Raw genomic sequence first — 24,041 nt, forward strand, 5'->3', positions numbered from 1 at the left:
ATTAATAATAGAAAGATAAGAAATCTAATTAAGAAGAAATGTAATATATAAGCATAATAAATATTAATAATAGAAAGATAAGAAATCTAATTAAGAATAAATGGAATATATAAGTATAATAAAGATTAATCATAGAAAGAGAAGAAATCTAATTAAGAATAAATGTAATATATAATAAATATTAATCATAGAAAGAGAAGAAATCTAATTAAGAATAGATGTAATATATAATAAATATTAATCATAGAAAGAGAAGAAATCTAATTAAGAATAAATGGAATATATAATAAATATCAATCATAGAAAGAGAAGAAATCTAATTAAGAATAAATGGAATATATAAGTATAATAAATATTAATCATAGAAATCTAATGAAGAATAAATGTAATATATAAGTATAATAAATATTAATAATAGAAATCTAAGAAATCTAATTAAGTATAAATGTAATATATAAGTATATAATAATAATAATAATAGTAATAGTAGTAGTAGTAATAAATAAAATAAAATGAAATAAAATAAAATAAAATAAAATAAAAGTAATATATAAATATATTTATTGTGGTGCGTAGACCCACAAAACAGTTTCAAGATAATTATATTTACATGTATTATTATTATTATTATTATTATTATTATTATTATTATCATTATCATTATTATTAGCATCATCTAGAAATTGTTTTGTGGGTCTACAGACCATAGTAATAATAATAAAGAATATAAATATAATAATAAATAAAATAAATAATAAATGTAATCTAATAAACATAATAATAAATATAATAATAAATATAATATAATTAATAGATATAATAAATATAATAATATAATATAATATAATTAACAGATATAATAAATATAAACAATAAATAATAGGGGGAAAAATATAATAAGTATAAGAAATATTAATAATAAGAAATATAACATAAGAAATATAAGAAGAATAATAAATGTAATAAATGTAATATATAAATAATTATTTTTTTTTTTACGGTCCATAGACCCACAAAACAGTTTCAAGATAATGATGATAATAATTAATATATATAAAAAATATAATAAACATATTGATAACAAATGAAATATATAAATATATATCTTTGTTGCGGTCTGTAGACCCACAAAAAAGTTTCAAGATGATGCTAATAATAATAATAATAATAATAATAATAATAATAATAATAATAATAAATATAATAATAATAAATATAAGAAACATAATAATAATAATAATAATAATAATAATAATAATAATAATAATAATAAAAATAAAAATATAAGAAACATAATAATAATAATAATAAATATATACTAAATATAATAAACATAATAAACATAATAATAATAAATAAATAACTTTCTTGAAGTCCATAGACCCACAAAACAGTTTCAAGATAATATTTCATGATATTATTATATTAATAATATCATTAATAATAATAATAATATCATTAATAACTATAATAAACATAATAAACTTACCGCGTCCCTTCGGCTCGAAACATCCTCTTTGGCATAGTGATTGTTCTGCATCAGTTTGGTGGCAAATTCGTCCAGGGCCTGAAAATAGAAATTAAAATGGAAAACGACCATTATTAGCGTGAAAATGATGACCATGAAAATCAATTTGACTTACTCAAAATGTAATAATAATAATAATATAACAACGATGATAACCATGAAAATCAAAATTGATTACCATGAAAATCAAAATTGAAATTGTTAAAATGGAAATTATTAAAATGGAAATGGAAATTGTTCAAATGGAAATTATTAAAATAAAAATTATAGGGAAATTAAAAAGGGAAACGACCATTATGACCGTGAAAATGATGACCGTGAAAATAAAATCAACATTATTAAAATCAACATTGAAATTGTTAAAATGGAAATTGTTAAAATGGAAATGATTAAAACAGAAATGATAGGAAAATTAAAAAGGAATGACCATGAAATGATGACCATGAAAATCAAAATCAACATTATTAAAATGGAAAATGTAATTGTTAAAATGGAAACGGTTAAAATGGAAATGATAGGAAAATTAAATAGAAACGTTATGACCGTGAAAATGATGACCGCGAAAATCAAAATGGAAGTGGAAATTGTAAGAATGATAATTATTAAAATGATAATTATTAAAATGGAAATTATAGGAAAACTGAAAAGGAAAATGACCATTATTACCATGAAAATCAAAATGGAAATTGTTAAAATGGAAATGATTAAAATGGACATTATTGGAAAATTAAATAGGAAAACGACCGTTATGACCGTGAAAATGATGACCGTGAAAATCAAAATCGAAATTATTAAAATGGAAATGGAAATTGTTCAAATGGAAATTATTTAAATTAAAATTATAGGGAAATTAAAAAGGAAAAGGACCGTTATGACCGTGAAAATGATGACCGTGAAAATCGAAATTAAAAAATGGAAATTGTTAAAATGGAAATTATTTAAATTAAAATTATAGGGAAATTAAAAAGGGAAACGACAGTTATGACCGTGAAAATGATGACCGTGAAAATCAAAATCGAAATTAAAAAATGGAAATTGTTAAAATGGAAATTATTTAAATTAAAATTATAGGGAAATTAAAAAGGGAAACGACCGTTATGACCGTGAAAATGATGACCGTGAAAATCAAAATCGAAATTAAAAAATGGAAATGGAAATTGTTAAAATGGAAATTGTTAAAATGGAAATTATTAAAATGAAAATGGAAATTGTTAAAATGGAAATTATTAAAATGGAAATGGAAATTGTTAAAATGGAAATTGTTAAAATAGAAATTATAGGAAAATTAAATAGGAAAACGACCCTTATGACCGTGAAAATGATGACGGTGAAAATTAAATTGGAAGTGGAAATTATAAAAATGATCATTATAAAAATGTTAATTATCAAAATATTAATTGGTAAAATGTTAATTATCAAAATATTAATTACTAAAATGGAAATTATTCAAATATTCAGTATTCAAATGGAAATGATAGGGAAATCAAAAAGGAAAACGAGCCTTATGACCATGGAAATGATGACCGTGAAAATTAAATTGGAAGTGCAAATTATAAAAATGTTAATTATCAAAATATTAATTATAAAAATGTTAATTATCAAAATATTAATTACTAAAATGGAAATTATTCAAATGTTAATGATTCAAATGGAAATGATAGGGAAATCAAAAAGGGAAACGACCCTTATGACCGTGAAAATTAAATTGGAAGTGGAAATGATAAAAATGATCATTATAAAAAGGTTAATTATCAAAATATTAATTACTAAAATGGAAATGATTCAAATATTAATGATTAAAATGTTCATTATTCAAATGGAAATGATAGGGAAATCAAAAAGGAAAACGACCCTTATGACCGTGAAAATTAAATTGGAAGTGGAAATTATAAAAATGATTATAAAAATGTTAATTATCAAAATATTAATTACTAAAATGGAAATGATTCAAATATTAATGATTAAAATGTTAATTATTCAAATGGAAATGATAGGGAAATCAAAAAGGAAAACGACCCTTATCACCGTGAAAATTAAATTGGAAGTGGAAATTATAAAAATGATCATTATAAAAATGTTAATTATCAAAATATTAATTACTAAAATGGAAATGATTCAAATGTTAATTATTCAAATGGAAATGATAGGGAAATGAAAAAGGAAAACGACCGTGAAAATGATGACCGTGAAAACGGAACTGGAAGTGGAGATTGTAAAAATGATCATTATAAAAATGTTAATTATCAAAATATTCATTATTAAAATGTTAATTATCAAAATATTAATTACTAAAATGGAAATGATTCAAATATTAATGATTAAAATGTTAATTATTCAAATGGAAATGATAGGGAAATCAAAAAGGAAAACGACCCTTATGACCGTGAAAATTAAATTGGAAGTGGAAATGATAAAAAAGATCATTATAAAAAGGTTAATTATCAAAATATTAATTACTAAAATGGAAATGATTCAAATATTAATGATTAAAATGTTCATTCTTCAAATGGAAATGATAGGGAAATCAAAAAGGGAAACGACCCTTATGACCGTGAAAATTAAATTGGAAGTGGAAATTATAAAAATGATTATAAAAATGTTAATTATCAAAATATTAATTACTAAAATGGAAATGATTCAAATATTAATGATTAAAATGTTCATTATTCAAATGGAAATGATAGGGAAATCAAAAAGGAAAACGACCCTTATGACCGTGAAAATTAAATTGGAAGTGGAAATTATAAAAATGATCATTATAAAAATGTTAATTATCAAAATATTAATTACTAAAATGGAAATGATTCAAATGTTAATTATTCAAATGGAAATGATAGGGAAATCAAAAAGGGAAACGACCGTGAAAATGATGACTTTGAAAACGAAACTGGAAGTGGAAATTGTAAAAATGATCATTATAAAAATGTTAATTATCAAAATATTCATTATTAAAATGTTAATTATCAAAATATTAATTATTCAAATGTTCATTCTACATACGGAAATGATAGGGAAACGAAAAAGGGAAACGACCGTGAAAACGGGACTGGAAGTGGAGATTGTAAAAATGATCATTATAAAAATGTTAATTATCAAAATATTCATTATTAAAATGTTAATTATCAAAATATTCATTATTCAAATGTTCATTCTTCATACGGAAATGATAGGGAAACGAACAAAGGGAAACGACCGTGGAAATGACGACCGTGGAAAACGCAACTGGAAGTGGAGATCGTTAAAATGTGAATGGAATAATGGAATAAAACAGAAATCAAATTTCTTATGAAATTTAATTAATTAAAATGAAAGGGATTACGGTGATTTTCTCTTCCTGGGCGCTGAGGGATTTCTCAAAATCTTCGTGTTTCTTCAGCAGCGCTTCCACGCTGTCGAGAGAATCGCCCAGATCTTCGTTTAGCAGGAAGGCCTGGGAAAAATATGAATATTCATATTATTCATATTCATATGTTTAAAGATCGTTAACTCAACGAATCATGGCGAATATCAATTTTATCCTTTTAAAGATTATTATGTAAAATATAATATGATATATCTGATAGAATGCCATCTTTTGGCGGCGTCTGCGCGATTCCCGACCCCTGGGTTAGGGGGTAGGGGTTAGAGGTTGGGGGTCAGGGTTAGGGGTCAGGGTTTGGGTTAGAGGTCAGGGGTTAGGGGTTGGGGTTAGGGGTCAGACATTGGGGGTTAGGGGTTAGGGTTAGGGGTCAGGCATTGGGGGTCAGGGGTTTGGGTTAGGGGTCAGGCACTGGGGGTTAGGGGTTTGTGTTAGGGTTAGGGGTCAGGCATTGGGGGTTAGGGGTCAGGGGTTTGTGTTAGGGTTAGAGGTCAGGCACTGGGGGTTAGGGGTCAGGGGTTTGTGTTAGGGTTAGAGGTCAGGCACTGGGGGTTAGGGGTTTGTGTTAGGGTTAGGGGTCAGGCATTGGGGGTTAGGGGTCAGGGGTTTGTGTTAGGGTTAGAGGTCAGGCACTGGGGGTTAGGGGTCAGGGGTTTGTGTTAGGGTTAGAGGTCAGGCACTGGGGGTTAGGGGTTTGTGTTAGGGTTAGGGGTCAGGCATTGGGGGTTAGGGGTCAGGGGTTTGTGTTAGGGTTAGAGGTCAGACATTGGGGGTTGGGGTTGGTGTTAGGGTTAGAGGTCAGGCACTGGGGGTTAGGGGTCAGGGGTTTGTGTTAGGGTTAGAGGTCAGGCACTGGGGGTTAGGGGTTTGTGTTAGGGTTAGGGGTCAGGCATTGGGGGTTAGGGGTCAGGGGTTTGTGTTAGGGTTAGAGGTCAGGCACTGGGGGTTAGGGGTCAGGGGTTTGTGTTAGGGTTAGAGGTCAGGCACTGGGGGTTAGGGGTTTGTGTTAGGGTTAGGGGTCAGGCATTGGGGGTTAGGGGTCAGGGGTTTGTGTTAGGGTTAGAGGTCAGGCACTGGGGGTTAGGGGTCAGGGGTTTGTGTTAGGGTTAGAGGTCAGGCACTGGGGGTTAGGGGTTTGTGTTAGGGTTAGGGGTCAGGCATTGGGGGTTAGGGGTCAGGGGTTTGTGTTAGGGTTAGAGGTCAGGCATTGGGGGTTGGGGTTGGTGTTAGGGTTAGAGGTCAGGCATTGGGGGTTAGGGGTCAGGGGTTAGGGTTAGAGGTCAGGCATTGGGGGTTAGGGGTCAGGGGTTTGGGTTAGGGTTAGAGGTCAGTCATTGGGGGTTAGGGGTTTGTGTTAGGGGTCAGGCATTGGGGGTTAGGGGTCAGGCACTGGGGGTCAGGGGTTTGTGTTAGGGTTAGAGGTCAGGCATTGGGGGTTAGGGGTTTGTGTTAGGGGTCAGGCATTGGGGGTTAGGGGTTTGTGTCCGGGTTAGAGGTCAGGCCTTAGGGTTGGGGGTTCGAGTTAGAGGTCAGGCGTTAGGGGTTTGTGTTAGGGTTGGGGGTTAGAGATAGAGGTAAGGGTTAGGGGTCACCGGGGGTTGGGGGTTAGAGGTCAGGCATTGGGGGTTAGGGGTTTGTGTTAGGGTTGGGGGTTCGAGTTAGAGGTCAGGCATTGGGGGTTAGAGTTAGAGGTCAGGCATTGGGGGTTAGGGGTTTGTGTTAGGGTTGGGGGTTCGAGTTAGAGGTAAGGGTTAGAGGTCAGGCATTGGGGTTAGGGGTCAGGGGTTTGGGTTAGAGGTCAGGCCTGAGGGTTGGGTTGGGGGTTAGAGACAGAGGTAAGGATTAGAGGTTAGGGGGTTGGGTTAGAGGTTAGGCATTGGGGGTTAGGCCTTAGGGTTGGGGGTTAGAGGTAGAGGTTAGGGGTTTGGGTTAGGGGTCAGGCCTTAATGGTTAGGGGTTAGGGTTTAAGGGTTTGTGTTGGGGGTTAGGGATAGAGGTTAGGCATTAGCGTTGGGTTGGGGGTTCGAGATAGAGGTAAGGCTTAGAGGTCAGGCGTTAGGGGTTTGTGTTAGGGTTAGAGGTCAGGCGTTAGGGTTGGGGATTAGAGGTAGAGGTAGAGGTTAGGGGTTTGTGTTAGGGTTAGAGGTCAGGCATTGGGGTTAGGGGTCAGGGGTTTGGGTTAGAGGTCAGGCCTGAGGGTTGGGGGTTGGAGGTTAGGGGTTAGGCATTAGCGTTGGGTTGGGGGTTCGAGATAGAGGTAAGGCTTAGAGGTCAGGCGTTAGGGGTTTGTGTTAGGGTTAGAGGTCAGGCGTTAGGGTTGGGGGTCAGGGGTTTGGGTTAGAGGTCAGGCCTGAGAGTTGGGGGTTGGAGGTTAGGGGTTAGGCCTTTGAGTTGGGGGTTAGGGGTCAGACATTCGGGGTTTGGGTTAGAGGTCAGGCCTGAGGGTTGGGGGTTGGAGGTTAGGGGTTAGGCCTTCGAGTTGGGGGTTAGGGGTCAGACATTCGGGGTTTGGGTTAGAGGTCAGGCCTTAGAGTTGGGTTGGGGGTTAGAGGTAGAGGGAAGGGTTAAAGGTTAAAGGTTAGGGGTTTGGGTTAGGGTTAGAGGTCAGGCATTGGGGGTTAGGGGTCAGGGGTTTGGGTTAGAGGTCAGGCATTGGGGGTTAGGGGTTTGGGTTAGGGTTAGAGGTCAGGCATTGGGGGTTAGGGGTCAGGGGTTTGGGTTAGAGGTCAGGCATTGGGGGTCAGGGGTTGGTGTTAGAGGTCAGGCATTGGGGGTTAGGGGTTGGTGTTAGGGTTAGAGGTCAGGCATTGGGGGTTAGGGGCTTGTGTTAGGGTTGGGGGTTCGAGTTAGAGGTCAGGCATTGGGGGTTAGGGGTTGGTGTTAGGGTTAGAGGTCAGGCACTGGGGTTAGGGGTCAGGGGTTTGGGTTAGAGGTCAGGCCTGAGAGTTGGGGGTTGGAGGTTAGGGGTTAGGCCTTTGAGTTGGGGGTTAGGGGTCAGACATTCGGGGTTTGGGTTAGAGGTCAGGCCTTAGAGTTGGGTTGGGGGTTAGAGGTAGAGGGAAGGGTTAAAGGTTAAAGGTTAGGGGTTTGGGTTAGGGTTAGAGGTCAGGCATTGGGGGTTAGGGGTCAGGGGTTTGGGTTAGAGGTCAGGCATTGGTGGTTAGGGGTTTGGGTTAGGGTTAGAGGTCAGGCATTGGGGGTCAGGGGTTTGGGTTAGAGGTCAGGCATTGGGGGTTAGGGGTCAGGTGTTAGGGTTAGAGGTCAGGCATTGGGGGTTAGGGGTCAGGGGTTTGGGTTAGAGGTCAGGCATTGGGGGTCAGGGGTTGGTGTTAGAGGTCAGGCATTGGGGGTTAGGGGTTGGTGTTAGGGGTCAGGCATTGGGGGTTAGGGGTTTGTGTTAGGGTTAGAGGTCAGGCATTGGGGTTAGGGGTCAGGGGTTTGGGTTAGAGGTCAGGCATTGGGGGTTAGGGGTTTGGGTTAGGGTTAGAGGTCAGGCATTGGGGGTCAGGGGTTAGGGTTAGAGGTCAGGCATTGGGGGTTAGGGGCTTGTGTTAGGGTTGGGGGTTCAAGTTAGAGGTCAGGCATTGGGGGTTAGGGGTTTGGGTTAGGGTTAGAGGTCAGGCATTGGGGTTAGGGGTCAGGGGTTTGGGTTAGAGGTCAGGCCTGAGGGTTGGGGGTTAGAGGTTAGGGGTTAGGCCTTCGAGTTGGGGGTTAGGGGTCAGACATTAGGGGTTAGGGGTTTGGGTTAGAGGTCAGGCCTTAGAGTTGGGTTGGGGGTTAGAGGTAGAGGTAAGGATTAGAGGTTAGGGGTTTGGGTTAGAGGTCAGGCATTGGGGTTAGGGGTTTGTGTTAGGGTTGGGGGTTAGAGGTTAGGGGTTAGGCATTAGCGTTGGGTTGGGGTTAGAGCTAGAGGCAAGGGTTAGAGGTCAGGTGTTAGGGGTTTGTGTTAGGGTTAGTGGTCAGGCGTTAGGGTTGGGGGTTAGAGGTAGAGGTAGAGGTTAGGGGTTTGTGTTAGGGTTAGAGGTCAGGCACTGGGGTTAGGGGTCAGGGGTTAGGGGTCAGGCGTTGGGGGTTAGGGGTTGGTGTTAGGGTTAGAGGTCAGGCATTGGGGGTTAGGGGCTTGTGTTAGGGTTGGGGGTTCGAGTTAGAGGTCAGGCATTGGGGGTTAGGGGTTTGGGTTAGGGTTAGAGGTCAGGCATTGGGGTTAGGGGTCAGGGGTTTGGGTTAGAGGTCAGGCCTTAGAGTTGGGTTGGGGGTTAGAGGTCAGGCTTTAGGGTTGGGTGGGTTAGAGGTCAGGTGTGAGGGGTTAAGGGTTAGGCCTTAGAGTTGGGTTGGGGGTTCGAGTTAGAGGTCAGGCATTAGGGCTTTGTGTTAGGGTTAGATGTTAGGCCTTAGGGCTGGGGGTTAGAGGTAGAGGTTAGGGGTTTGGGTTAGAGGTCAGGCATTAGGGTGGGGGGGTTAGAGGTCAGGCATTGGGGTCAGGGGTCAGGGGTTTGGGTTAGAGGTCAGGCCTGAGGGTTGGGTTGGGAGTTAGAGGTCAGGCATTAGGGGTTTGTGTTAGGGTTAGAGGTCAGGCGTTAGGGGTTAAGGGTTAGGGGTTAGGCACTAGCGTTGGGTTGGGGGTTCGAGTTAGAGGTCAGGCATTAGGGCTTTGTGTTAGGGTTAGAGGTTAGGCCTTAGGGCTGGGGGTTAGAGGTAGAGGTTAGGGGTTTGGGTTAGAGGTCAGGCATTAGGGTGGGGGGGTTAGAGGTCAGGCATTGGGGTCAGGGGTCAGGGGTTTGGGTTAGAGGTCAGGCCTGAGGGTTGGGGGTTGGAGGTTAGGGGTTAGGCCTTCGAGTTGGGGGTTCGGGGTCAGACATTCGGGGTTTGGGTTAGAGGTCAGGCCTTAGAGTTGGGTTGGGGGTTAGAGGTAGAGGGAAGGGTTAAAGGTTAAAGGTTAGGGGTTTGGGTTAGGGTTAGAGGTCAGGCCTTAGGGTTGGGTTGGGGGTCAGGCCTTAGGGTTGGGGGTTAGAGGTAGAGGGAAGGGTTAAAGGTTAAAGGTTAGGGGTTTGGGTTAGGGTTAGAGGTCAGGCCTTAGGGTTGGGTTGGGGGTCAGGCCTTAGGGTTGGGGGTTAGAGGTAGAGGGAAGGGTTAGGGGTCAGGCACTGGGGGTTAGGGGTTTGTGTTAGGGTTAGAGGTCAGGGGTTAGGGTTAGGGTTAGAGGTCAGGCCTTCGGGTTCCGGGTTCGAATTAGAGGCCAGGCCTCCGGGTTCCGGGTTCGAATCAGACTTAGAGGCCAGGCCTCCGGGTTGCGGGTTCAAATCCCGGTTCCCCCTTCACCCTCGGGGTTCCGGGTTCGAGCTCCCTAGACCCCCCGGCTTTGGGTTCGAATTCCAGCCCCTCCTCCCGGCCCCCTGGCCTTCCGGAAGCTTCCGGGTCCCGGGTTCAAATCCCGGTTCCCGCTTAACCCTCGGGGTTCCGGGTTCGAGTTAGACTTAGAGGCCAGGCCTCCTGGTTCCGGGTTCGACGAGGCCAGGCCTCCGGGTTGCGGGTTCAAATCCCGGTTCCCGCTCAACCCTTGGGGTTCCGGGTTCGAGCCAGAGCTTCCCGGATCCCTAGGGGTTTGGGGTTCGAATTAGAGAGCCTCCTCCCGGCCCCCTGGGCTTCCGGAAGCTTCCGGGTTGCGGGTTCGAGTCCCGGTTCCCCCTTAACCCTTGGGGTTCCGGGTTCGAGCCAGAGCTTCCCGGATCCCTAGGGGTTCGGGGTTCGGATGAGGGACCCTCCTCCCGGCCCCCTGGCCTTCCGGAAGCTTCCAGGTCGCGGGTTCGAGTCCCGACCTCCTGCTTGCTCATCCAGTTGTCGACTTGCTCGGTGTCCCGGTAGAAGAGCTGGAGGTCCATGCACTGTTCGTATTGTTGGCGCCGGACTTCCCACAATTCCAAGAGGGCGGCCCGCTCCTCCGATAGGACGCTCAGCTGGGGGGGCGGAGAGAGGGAGAGGTCAGAGGTCAGGGGGCGGGGAAATAATTTCTCCACCATTTCCCAACCATTTCCTCCATAATTTGCCAATAATTTCCTAATCATTTCTCAGTAATTTCCTAATCATTTCCTAATAATTTCCTAATCATTTCCCAATAATTTCTCCACCATCTCCCAACCATTTCCTCCATAACTTCCCAACAATTTCCTAATAATTTCCCAGTGATTTCTCAATAACTTCCTAATCATTTCCCAATCATTTCTCTACCATTTCCCAACCATTTCCTCAATAATTTCCTAATAATTTCCCAGTAATTTCTCAATAGCTTCCTAATCATTTCCCAATCATTTCTCCACCATCTCCCAACCATTTCCTCCATAATTTGCCAACAATTTCCTAATAATTTCCCAGTAATTTCTCAATAGCTTCCTAATCATTTCCCAATCATTTCTCCACCATCTCCCAACCATTTCCTCCATAATTTGCCAATAATTTCCTAATCATTTCTCAGTAATTTCCTAATAATTTCCCAATAATTTCTCCACCATTTCCCAACCATTTCCTCAATAATTTGCCAATAATTTCCTAATCATTTCTCAGTAATTTCCTAATCATTTCCCAATAATTTCTCCACCATCTCCCAACCATTTCCTCAATAATTTCCCAATAATTTCTCCACCATCTCCCAACCATTTCCTCAATAATTTCCCAATAATTTCCTAATCATTTCTCAGTAATTTCCTAATCATTTCCCAATCATTTCTCCACTATTTCCCAACCATTTCCTCCATAATTTGCCAACAATTTCCTAATAATTTCCCAGTAATTTCTCAATAGCTTCCTAATCATTTCCCAATCATTTCTCCACCACCTCCCAACCATTTCCTCCATAATTTCCCAATAATTTCCCAGGAATTTCTCAATAGCTTCCTAATCATTTCCCAATCATTTCTCCACCATCTCCCAACCATTTCCTCCATAATTTGCCAATAATTTCCTAATACTTTCTCAGCAATTTCCTAGTAATTTCCTAATAATTTGCCAATAATTTCTCCACCATTTCCTCAATAATTTCCCAGGAATTTCTCAAAAACTTCCTAATCATTTCCCAATCATTTCTCCACCATCTCCCAACCATTTCCTCAATAATTTGCCAATAATTTCCTAATCATTTCTCAGTAATTTCCTAATAATTTCCCAATAATTTCTCCACCATCTCCCAACCATTTCCTCAATAATTTCCCAATAATTTCCCAGGAATTTCTCAAAAACTTCCTAATCATTTCCCAATCATTTCTCCACCATCTCCCAACCATTTCCTCCATAATTTCTCAATAATTTCCTAATAATTTATCAGTAATTTCCTAATAATTTCCCAATAATTTCTCCACCATCTCCCAACCATTTCCTCCATAATTTCCCAATAATTTCCCAGGAATTTCTCAAAAACTTCCTAATCATTTCCCAATCATTTCTCCACCATTTCCCAACCATTTCCTCCATAATTTGCCAATAATTTCCTAACAATTTCTCAGTAATTTCCTAATCATTTCCCTATAATTTCTCCACCATCTCCCAACCATTTCCTCAATAATTTCCCAATAATTTCCTAATATTTTCCCAGGAATTTCTCAATAGCTTCCTAATCATTTCCCAATCATTTCTCCACCATCTCCCAACCATTTCCTCAATAATTTCCCAATAATTTCCCAGGAATTTCTCAAAAACTTCCTAATCATTTCCCAATCATTTCTCCACCATCTCCCAACCATTTCCTCCATAATTTGCCAATAATTTCCTAATCATTTCTCAGTAATTTCCTAATAATTTCCCAATAATTTCTCCACCATTTCCCAACCATTTCCTCAATAATTTGCCAATAATTTCCTAATCATTTCTCAGTAATTTCCTAATCATTTCCCAATAATTTCTCCACCATCTCCCAACCATTTCCTCAATAATTTCCCAATAATTTCTCCACCATCTCCCAACCATTTCCTCAATAATTTCCCAATAATTTCCTAATCATTTCTCAGTAATTTCCTAATCATTTCCCAATCATTTCTCCACTATTTCCCAACCATTTCCTCCATAATTTGCCAACAATTTCCTAATAATTTCCCAGTAATTTCTCAATAGCTTCCTAATCATTTCCCAATCATTTCTCCACCACCTCCCAACCATTTCCTCCATAATTTCCCAATAATTTCCCAGGAATTTCTCAATAGCTTCCTAATCATTTCCCAATCATTTCTCCACCATCTCCCAACCATTTCCTCCATAATTTCTCAATAATTTCCTAATAATTTATCAGTAATTTCCTAATAATTTCCTAATAATTTGCCAATAATTTCTCCACCATTTCCTCAATAATTTCCCAGGAATTTCTCAAAAACTTCCTAATCATTTCCCAATCATTTCTCCACCATCTCCCAACCATTTCCTCAATAATTTGCCAATAATTTCCTAATCATTTCTCAGTAATTTCCTAATAATTTCCCAATAATTTCTCCACCATCTCCCAACCATTTCCTCAATAATTTCCCAATAATTTCCCAGGAATTTCTCAAAAACTTCCTAATCATTTCCCAATCATTTCTCCACCATCTCCCAACCATTTCCTCCATAATTTCTCAATAATTTCCTAATAATTTATCAGTAATTTCCTAATAATTTCCCAATAATTTCTCCACCATCTCCCAACCATTTCCTCCATAATTTCCCAATAATTTCCCAGGAATTTCTCAAAAACTTCCTAATCATTTCCCAATCATTTCTCCACCATTTCCCAACCATTTCCTCCATAATTTGCCAATAATTTCCTAACAATTTCTCAGTAATTTCCTAATCATTTCCCAATAATTTCTCCACCATCTCCCAACCATTTCCTCAATAATTTCCCAATAATTTCCTAATAATTTCCCAGGAATTTCTCAATAGCTTCCTAATCATTTCCCAATCATTTCTCCACCATCTCCCAACCATTTCCTCAATAATTTCCCAATAATTTCCCAGGAATTTCTCAAAAACTTCCTAATCATTTCCCAATCATTTCTCCACCATCTCCCAACCATTTCCTCCATAATTTGCCAATAATTTCCTAATACTTTCTCAGCAATTTCCTAATAATTTGCCAATAATTTCTCCACCATTTCCTCAATAATTTCCTAATAATTTCCCAGGAATTTCTCAATAACTAACTAATCATTTCCCAATCATTTCTCCACCATTTCCCAACCATTTCCTCAATAATTTCCTAATAATTTGCCAATAATTTCCTAATAATTTCTCAGTAATTTCCTAATAATTTCCTAGTAATTTCCTAATAATTTCCTAATGATTTCTCAATAATTTCCTGAATAATTTCCCAATGGCTTCTCAAAAATTTCTCACTAATTTCGCAGAAATTTCTCAATAATATTCTCAACAATTCCCTAATAATTCCCTAATAATTCCCCAAGAAATTCCTAGGAAATTCCCACAATTCCAAGAGGGCGGCCCGCTCCTCCGATAGGACGCTCAGCTAGGGGGGCGGAGACAGGGAGAGGTCAGAGGTCGGGGGGCGGGGAAAGGAGAAAAAACGGCTTTTTTGGGGGGGGAAACGTTGAAAAGTACATTTTCAATTCTGAACCTTTCTCAATAATTTCCCTATAATAGTCTAATAATTTCCCAATAATATTCTAATAATTTCCCAATGGTTTCTCCAGAATTTGTCAATCATTTCCTAATAATTTCCCAATGATTTCTCAATCATTTCTCAATCATTTCCTAAGAATTCCTCCATAATTTCTCATTTACCAAGAATTGATCAATAATATTCCCAATAATTTCTCAATTATTTAACAAGAATTTCTCAATAATATTCCCAATAATTTCTCAATTGTTTACCAAGAATGTCTCAATAATATTCTCAATAATTTCCCAATGATTTCTCAATAGTTTTTCAATCATTTCCTAATAATTCCTCAATCATTTCTCAATTGTTTACCAAGAATTTCTCAATAATATTCTCAATAATTTCCCAATGATTTCTCAATGATTTCTCAATCATTTCCTAATAATTTCCCAGGAATTTCTCAATAGCTTCCTAATCATTTCCCAATCATTTCTCCACCATCTCCCAACCATTTCCTCCATAATTTCCTAATAATTTCCTAATAATTTCTCAGTAATTTCCTAATAATTTCCCAATCATTTCTCCACCATCTCCCATCCATTTCCTCCATAATTTGCCAACAATTTCCTAATAATTTCCCAGGAATTTCTCAATAACTTCCTAATCATTTCCCAATAATTTCTCCACCATTTCCCAACCATTTCCTCCATAAATTCTCAATAATTTCCTAATAATTTCTCAGTAATTTCCTAATCATTTCCCAATAATTTCTCCACCATCTCCCAACCATTTCCTCCATAATTTGCCAACAATTTCCTAATAATTTCCCAGTGATTTCTCAATAACTTCCTAATCATTTCCCAATAATTTCTCCACCATTTCCCAACCATTTCCTCAATAATTTCCCAATAATTTCCCAGGAATTTCTCAAAAACTTCCTAATCATTTCCCAATCATTTCTCCACCATTTCCCAACCATTTCCTCCATAATTTGCCAACAATTTCCTAATAATTTCCCAGTAATTTCTCAAAAACTTCCTAATCATTTCCCAATCATTTCTCCACCATTTCCCAACCATTTCCTCCATAATTTCCTAATAATTTCCCAGGAATTTCTCAATAGCTTCCTAATCATTTCCCAATAATTTCTCCACCATTTCCCAACCATTTCCTCAATAATTTGCCAATAATTTCCTAATAATTTCTCAGTAATTTCCTAATCATTTCCCAATAATTTCTCCCCAATCTCCCAACCATTTCCTCCATAATTTGCCAACAATTTCCTAATAATTTCCCAGGAATTTCTCAATAACTTCCTAATCATTTCCCAATAATTTCTCCACCATTTCCCAACCATTTCCTCCATAAATTCTCAATAATTTCCTAATAATTTCTCAGTAATTTCCTAATCATTTCCCAATAATTTCTCCACCATCTCCCAACCATTTCCTCCATAATTTGCCAACAATTTCCTAATAATTTCCCAGTGATTTCTCAATAACTTCCTAATCATTTCCCAATAATTTCTCCACCATTTCCCAACCATTTCCTCCATAATTTCCTAATAATTTCCCAGGAATTTCTCAATAGCTTCCTAATCATTTCCCAATCATTTCTCCACCATTTCCCAACCATTTCCTCAATAATTTGCCAATAATTTCCTAATAATTTCCCAGGAATTTCTCAACAGCTTCCTAATCATTTCCCAATCATTTCTCCACCATCTCCCAACCATTTCCTCCATAATTTGCCAACAATTTCCTAATAATTTCCCAGTGATTTCTCAATAACTTCCTAATCATTTCCCAATCATTTCCCAACCATTTCCTCAATAATTTGCCAATAATTTCCTAATGATTTCTCAATAATCTCCTCAATATTTTCCAAATACTTTCTCAGTAATTTCCTAATAATTTCCCAATAATTTCTCCACCATTTCCCAACCATTTCCTCAATAATTTCCCAATAATTTCCTCATAATTTCTCAGTGATTTCCTAATAATTTCCGAATGATTTCTCCATCATTTCCCAATGGCTTCTCAAAAATTTCTCACTAATTTCGCAGAAATTTCTCAATAATATTCTCAACAATTCCCTAATAATTCCCTAATAATTCCCCAAGGATTTCCTAGGAAATTCCCACAATTCCAAGAGGGCGGCCCGCTCCTCCGATTGGACGCTCAGCTGGGGGGGCGGAGACAGGGAGAGGTCAGAGGTCGGGGGGCGGGGAAAGGAGAGAGAACCCTAACCTCCCGACCCCCAATGGCTGACCTCTAATCCTGACCTCTAACCCTAACACAAACCCATGACCCATGACCCCTAACCCCAACGCCTGACCCCCAAGACCTAACCTCTAACCCCTGACCCCCCAATGCCTGACCTCTAACCTGGACCCCTAACCCCCAATGCCTGACCTCTAACCCTGACCTCTAACCCCAATGCCTGACCTCTAACCCTAACCCTTAACCTCCAATGTCTGACCTCTAACCCTGACCTCTAACCCTAACACAAACCCCTGACCCCTGACCCCAACGCCTGACCCCCAACCCCTAACCTCTAACCCCAAACCCCAATGCCTGACCTCTAACCCTAACACAAACCCCTAACCCCCAATGCCTGACCCCTAACCCCCAATGCCTGACCCCTTACCCCCAATGCCTGATCTCTAACCCCCAATGCCTGACCTCTAACCCTAACACAAACCCCTAACCCCTAATTCCTGACCCCTAACCTCAATGCCTGACCTCTAACCTTAACACAAACCCCTAACCCCTAATTCCTGACCCCTAACCTCAATGCCTGACCTCTAACCCTAACCCTAACACAAACCCCTAGCCCCTAATGCCTGACCCCTAACCCCCAATGCCTGACCCCTAACAGAAACCCCTAACCCCCAATGCCTGACCCCTAACCCTGACCCTGACCTCTAACCCTGACACAAACCCCTAACCCCCAATGCCTGACCCCTAACAGAAACCCCTAACCCCCAATGCCTGACCCCTAACCCTGACCCTGACCTCTAACCCTGACACAAACCCCTAACCCCCAATGCCTGACCCCTAACACAAACCCCTAACCCCCAATGCCTGACCTCTAACCCTGACCCCTAACCCGAACCCTAAGGCCTGACCTCTAACCCTAACACAACCCCTAACCCCCCAATGCCTGACCTCTAACCCTTACCTCTAACCTCCAAGGATAAGGCCTGATAACTCTAACTCTAACCGAATTTCCCAATAATTCCCTAATAATTCCCTAATAATTTCTCAATAATTTCCCCAAAATTCCCAAATAATTTCTCAATAATTTCCCAATAATTTCTCAATACTATTCTAATAATTTCCCAATAATTTCTCAATACTATTCTAATAATTTCCCAATAATTTCTCAATGATTTCCCAATGATTTCTCAATAACTTCCCAATAATTTCCCAATCATTCCCTAAGAATTCACTAATAATTTCCCAACAATTCACTAATAATTTCCTAATAATTTCTCAATAATTCCCTAATAATTCCCTAATAATTTCCCAATAATTCCCTAATAATTTCCCAATAATTCCCTAATAATTCCCTAATAATTTCCAAATAATTCCCTAATAATTTCTCAACAATTCCCTAAAAATTTCCAAATCATTTCCTAATCATTTCCCAATAATTTCCCAATAATTTTCTAACAATTCCCTAATAATTCCCTAACAATTTCCCAATAATTTCCAGATAATTTTCCAATAATTTTCCAATCATTTCCCAATAATTTATCAATAATTTCCCAATAATTCCCTAATAATTTAACCCTTACCTTCTCTCTCACTTCCGCAGAAGCATAATGTCCAGCCGCAAGGAGAGCTTGGCCCGATTCGTCGGCCGACTTGAAACTATCTTCATGAGCATCAATTTCTCCCTGCGGGGGAACAAAATTAGATTTAGTAAATTAAATAAAATTAATCAGGTAATAAACAGCAATGAAATAAATGGATAATTAAATTCAATAAAGGTAATGTAAATAAAAAACAAATTTAATTAATGTCATTTAAAAATGAACAAAAATTAAATGCGACAAACGTCGCCTAAAAATGCTTAAAAATTAAAATTAATGTCATTTAAAAAGGCATAAAAATTAAATTTAACGTCACTAAAAAGGCATAAAAATTAAATTTAACGTCACTAAAAAGGCATAAAAATTAAATTTAACGTCATTTAAAAAGGCATAAAAATTAAATTTAACGTCACTAAAAAGGCATAAAAATTAAATTTAACGTCATTTAAAAAGGCATAAAAATTAAATTTAACGTCATTTAAAAAGGCATAAAAATTAAATTTAACGTCACTAAAAAGGCATAAAAATTAAATTTAACGTCATTTCAAAAGGCATAAAAATTAAATTTAACGTCACTAAAAAGGCATAAAAATTAAATTTAACGTCATTTAAAAAGGCATAAAAATTAAATTTAACGTCACTAAAAAGGCATAAAAATTAAATTTAATGTCATTTAAAAAGGCATTAAAAATAAATTCAATGTCATGTAAAAATTAATAAAATTGGATTGGCTGACGCCGAAAGAATATTAACCTTGTGTTCTTGATGACGGTCAAGAAGAGCTTCGGCCCCGGCGACGTCGTTAGCAAGTTCGTCAGCGTTGATCAAAGCCTTCATTTCGGTGACCCAGCTGGTGAGATCGCGGAAATCGGCCAGGAATCGCTGGAGGCTTTGGGGGGCAAATTTCGGGGGGGGGGAAATAGATTAATTTAATAATAATAATAATAATAATAATAATAATAATAATAATAATAATAAATTAAATAAAATTGATGATAATAATATATTATATATTATATTTAGTATAACATAAGGTAACATAATATAATAATAATAATAATAAATAAACAATTGATAATAATATATTATATATTATATTTAGTATAACATAAGGTAACATAAGGTAATAATATAATATAATATAATATAATATAATATAATATAATATAATATAATAGTAAATTAATAATAAACAATTGATAATAATATATTATATATTATATTTAGTATAACATAAGGTAACATAAGGTAATAATATAATATAATATAATATAATATAATATAATATAATATAATATAATATAATATAATATAATATAATAGTAAATTAATAATAAACAATTGATAATAAAATATTATATATTATATTTAGTATAACATAAGGTAACATAAGGTAATAATATAATATAATATAATATAATATAATATAATATAATATAATATAATATAATAGTAAATTAATAATAAACAATTGATAATAATATATTATATATTATATTTAGTATAACTTAAGGTAACATAAGGTAACATAATAATAATAATAATAATAATAATAATAATAATAATAATAATAATAATAATAATAATAGATTTAAGCAGTGGTCTTCTCAGTAGGGGGCAAATTTTGGGGGGGAAATATAATTTAATAATAATTATAAGAAGAAGAAGAGGAAGTGTAAATAATAATAATAATAATAATAATAATAATAAATAATGGAGGTGGAGAGAGTAGGAGTAATAATAATAATAATAATAATAATAATAATAATAATAATAATAATATACATCTGTGTCTAGGGAGAGGGAGAGGAGGGGCTTAGCAAATAATAATAATAATAATAATAATAATAATAATAATAATAATAATAATAATAATATATTAAAAAATAATACTAATACTAATATAATATAATATAAACTGGGCCGCCCCCCCCTTACCGGTAGGAGTAATAATAATAATAATAATAATAATAATAATAATAATATAAACGGGGGTGGAGAGAGCCCCTCGCCAATAATAATAATAATAATAATAATAATAATAATAATAATAATAAATAATAATAATAATAATATATTAAAAAATAATAATAATATATTAAAAAATAATACTAATACTAATAGAATAGAATATAAACTGGGTCGCCGCCCCCTTAGCGGTAGGAATAATAATAATAATAATAATAATAATAATAATAATAATAATAATAATAATAATAATATACATCTGTGTCTAGGGAGAGGGAGAGGAGGGGCTTAGCAAATAATAATAATAATAATAATAATAATAATAATAATAATAATAATAATAATAATAATAATAATAAATATTAAATAATAATAATAATATATTAAAAAATAATACTAATACTAATAGAATAGAATATAAACTGGGTCGCCGCCCCCTTAGCGGTAGGAATAATAATAATACTAATACTAATACTAATACTAATACTAATACTAATAATAATAATAATAATAATATACATCTGTGTCTAGGGAGAGGAGGCGCTTAGCAAATAATAATAATAATAATAATAATAATAATAATAATAATAATAATAATAACAACAACAATAATTATATATATATATATATATATATATATATATATATATATATATATAAAAATAATACTAATACTAATACTAATATAAAAGAAACGGGGCCGCCGCCCCCTTACCGGTAGGAGTAATAATAATAATAATAATAATAATAATCAAATATATTTAAAATAATACTAATAGAATAGAATATAAACGGGGCCGCCGCCCCCTTACCGGTAGGAGTCGTTCAGGTGGGCGTGTCTCTCGGCGGCCCGGGTGCGAATCTGCTCCCAGTTGGCCACCAGCTCCTCCCGCTTGACGTGGATCTGGGGGGCGTTGGGGGGGTGGGACTGCTGGAGGCGGTCGGCTTCGGCCCCCAGAGCCTTGACCTGGAGGCGGATTAATTAATTAATTAATTCGTTAATTAATTAATCGGCGACCGGAGCCGACTCTGGCAAATATCAACATTTAATATCAAGGAATAAAAATAAAAAATGTTCTTTGCCTACGTTTCTATAGAATCCTATAAAGAGCCTCGACCTGGGGGCGGATTAATTAGCCGATTAATTATTTAATTAATTAGTTAATTAATCGGCGGCAGAAGCCGATTCTCACAAATATCAACATTTAATATTAGGGAGTAAAAATAAGAAATGTTCTTTGCGTACGTTTTTATAGAATCCTATAAAGAGCCTTGACCTGGGGGCGGATTAATTAGCCGATTGATTAATGAATTAGTTAATTAATCGGCGACCGAAGCCGATTCTCGCAAATATCAACATTTAATATGAGGGAGTAAAAATGAAAAATGTTCTTTGCCTACGTTTCTATAGAATCCTATAAAGAGCCTTGACCTGGAGGCGGATTAATTAGCCGATTAATTAATTAGTTAATTAATCGGCGACTGAAGCCGATTCTCGCAAATATCAACATTTAATATGAGGGAATAAAAATGAAAAATGTTCTTTGCCTACGTTTCTATAGAATCCTATAAAGAGCCTTGACCTGGAGGCGGATTAATTAGCCGATTGATTAATTAATTCGTTAATTAATCGGCGACCGGAGCCGATTCTCACAAATATCAACATTTAATACGAGGGAGTAAAAATGAAAAATGTTCTTTGCCTACGTTTCTATAGAATCCTATAAAGAGCCTTGACCTGGAGGCGGATTAATTAGCCGATTAATTAATTAATTCCTTAATTAATCGGCGACTGAAGCCGATTCTCACAAATACCAACATTTAATATTAGGGAGTAAAAATGAAAAATGTTCTTTGCCTACGTTTTTATAGAATCCTATAAAGAGCCTTGACCTGGAGGCGGATTAATTAGCCAATTAATTAATTCATTAATTAATCGGCGACCAAAGCCGATTCTCGCAAATATCAACATTTAATATTAGGAATAAAAATGAAAATGTTCTTTGCCTACGTTTCTATAGAATCCTATAAAGAGCCTTGACCTGGAGGCGGATTAATTAGCCGATTAATTAATTAATTAGTTAATTAATCGGCGACTCATTTTTATTTTTATTTTATAAAAATAAAAATGTTATTTGCATACGTTTTTATAGAATCAGATAGATAGATAGATAGATAGATAGATAGATGGAATTACAATATTATATTATATTGTTATTTATAATATATATACATAATTTATTTATATTATTATATTATATCGCTATATTATTATTTGTATTTACGATAACACTAATACCAGTATTACTTGTAATACTAATACTATAATACTGTGATTCTAATACTATTAGGAAGACTAATGCTACAATACTAATACTACCATCCTTCCTTCCTTCCTTCCTTCCTTCCTTCCTTCCTTCCTTCCTTCCTTCCTTCCTTCCTTCCTTCCTTCTACCTTTCTTCCCCCTCCTTCCCCCTCCTTCCTTCCTCCTTTCCTCCCCCTCTCCTTCCTTCCTTCTGTCTCCCTCCTTCCCTCTCATTCCTTCCTTCCTTGATCCTTTTTCTTCCCTTCCTTCCTCCCTCCCTCCTTTCCTTCCTTCCTTCCCTCCCTCCTTCCTTCTCTCCCTCCCTTTCCTTCCTTCCTTCCTTCCTTGCTTGCTTCCTTCCTTCCCTCCTTCCTTCCCTCCCTCCTTTCCTTCCTTCCCTCCTTCCTTCCTTCCTTCCTTCATTCTGCCTCCTTCCCTCCCTCCCTCTCCTCCCTCCCTCCTTCCTTCCTTCCTCCCTAGCCCCGCCCTCGTCCCCGATTGGTCCCTCGTGTTTGCGTCCAGCCCCTCGTGTTTGCGCAGGAGAGCCTGGACGCCGGCCAGATCCCTTCTTTTCCCTTCCTTCCTTCCTTCCTTCCTTCCTCCCTCCCTCCTTCCTTCCCTCCCTCCCTCCTTCCTTCTCTCCCTCCCTCCTTTCCTTCCTTCCCCCCTCCCTCTTTCCCTCCCTTCTTCCCTTCCTCCCTCCTTTCCTCCCTCTCTCCTTCCTTCCTTCCGTCTCCCTCCTTCCCTCTCATTCCTTCCTTCCTTGATCCTTTTTCTTTCCTTCCTTCCTTAATTCCTCCCTCTCTCCTTCCTACCTCCTTCCCTCCTTTCCTTCCTTCCTTCCTTCCTTGCTTGCTTCCTTCCTTCCTTCCTTCCTTCTTCCCTTCCTTCCTATCTTCCTTCCTTCCTTCCTTCCTTTCTTCTAACTTTCTTCCCCCTCCCTCCCTCTCCTTCCTTCCTTCCTCCTTTCCTCCCCCTCTCCTTCCTTCCTTCCGTCTCCCTCCTTCCCTCTCATTCCTTCCTTCCTTGATCCTTTTTCTTTCCTTCCTCCCTCCCTCCCTCCTTTACTTCCTTCCTTCCCTCCCTCCTTCCTTCTCTCCCTCCCTTTCCTTCCTTCCTTCCTTGCTTGCTTCCTTCCTTCCCTCCTTCCTTCCTTCCTTCCCTCCCTCCTTTCCTTCCTTCCCTCCTTCCTTCCTTCCTTCCTTCCTTCCTTCCTTCCTTCATTCTGCCTCCTTCCCTCCCTCCCTCTCCTCCCTCTCTCCTCCTTCCTTATCTCCCTCCCTCCTTCCTTCCTTCCTAGCCCCGCCCTCGTCCCCGATTGGTCCAACCGCCCGCTGGCCCCGCCCACCTTGTCCTCCAGGGCGGCCAGATCCCTTTCCAGCCCCTCATGTTTGCGGAGGAGAGCCTGGACGCTGGCCAGATCCCTTCTTTCCCCTTCCTTCCTTCCTTCCTTCCTTCCTTCCTTCCTTCCTCCCTCCCTCCTTCCT

General features: G+C 37.6%; 1 protein-coding gene across 1 annotated transcript in view; it reads right to left on the reverse strand.

Annotated features, from left to right (window-relative positions):
• Window positions 1-24,041, reverse strand: part of LOC114589498 (spectrin alpha chain, non-erythrocytic 1) — a 267,143-nt gene that overhangs the window by 189,512 nt on the left and 53,590 nt on the right. Inside the window, exons 8-13 of the mRNA XM_077922609.1 lie at window positions 21,061-21,215; window positions 19,034-19,169; window positions 18,263-18,364; window positions 10,703-10,840; window positions 4,848-4,958; window positions 1,490-1,567 (exon numbers count right to left, since the gene is read on the reverse strand). Of these exons, the coding sequence (XP_077778735.1) occupies window positions 1,490-1,567; window positions 4,848-4,958; window positions 10,703-10,840; window positions 18,263-18,364; window positions 19,034-19,169; window positions 21,061-21,215 (720 nt within the window). The remainder of the gene's footprint in view (window positions 1-1,489; window positions 1,568-4,847; window positions 4,959-10,702; window positions 10,841-18,262; window positions 18,365-19,033; window positions 19,170-21,060; window positions 21,216-24,041) is intronic.

This window comes from Podarcis muralis, chromosome Z, assembly GCF_964188315.1.
Source record: "Podarcis muralis chromosome Z, rPodMur119.hap1.1, whole genome shotgun sequence".
Taxonomy (NCBI): Eukaryota; Metazoa; Chordata; class Lepidosauria; order Squamata; family Lacertidae; genus Podarcis; species Podarcis muralis.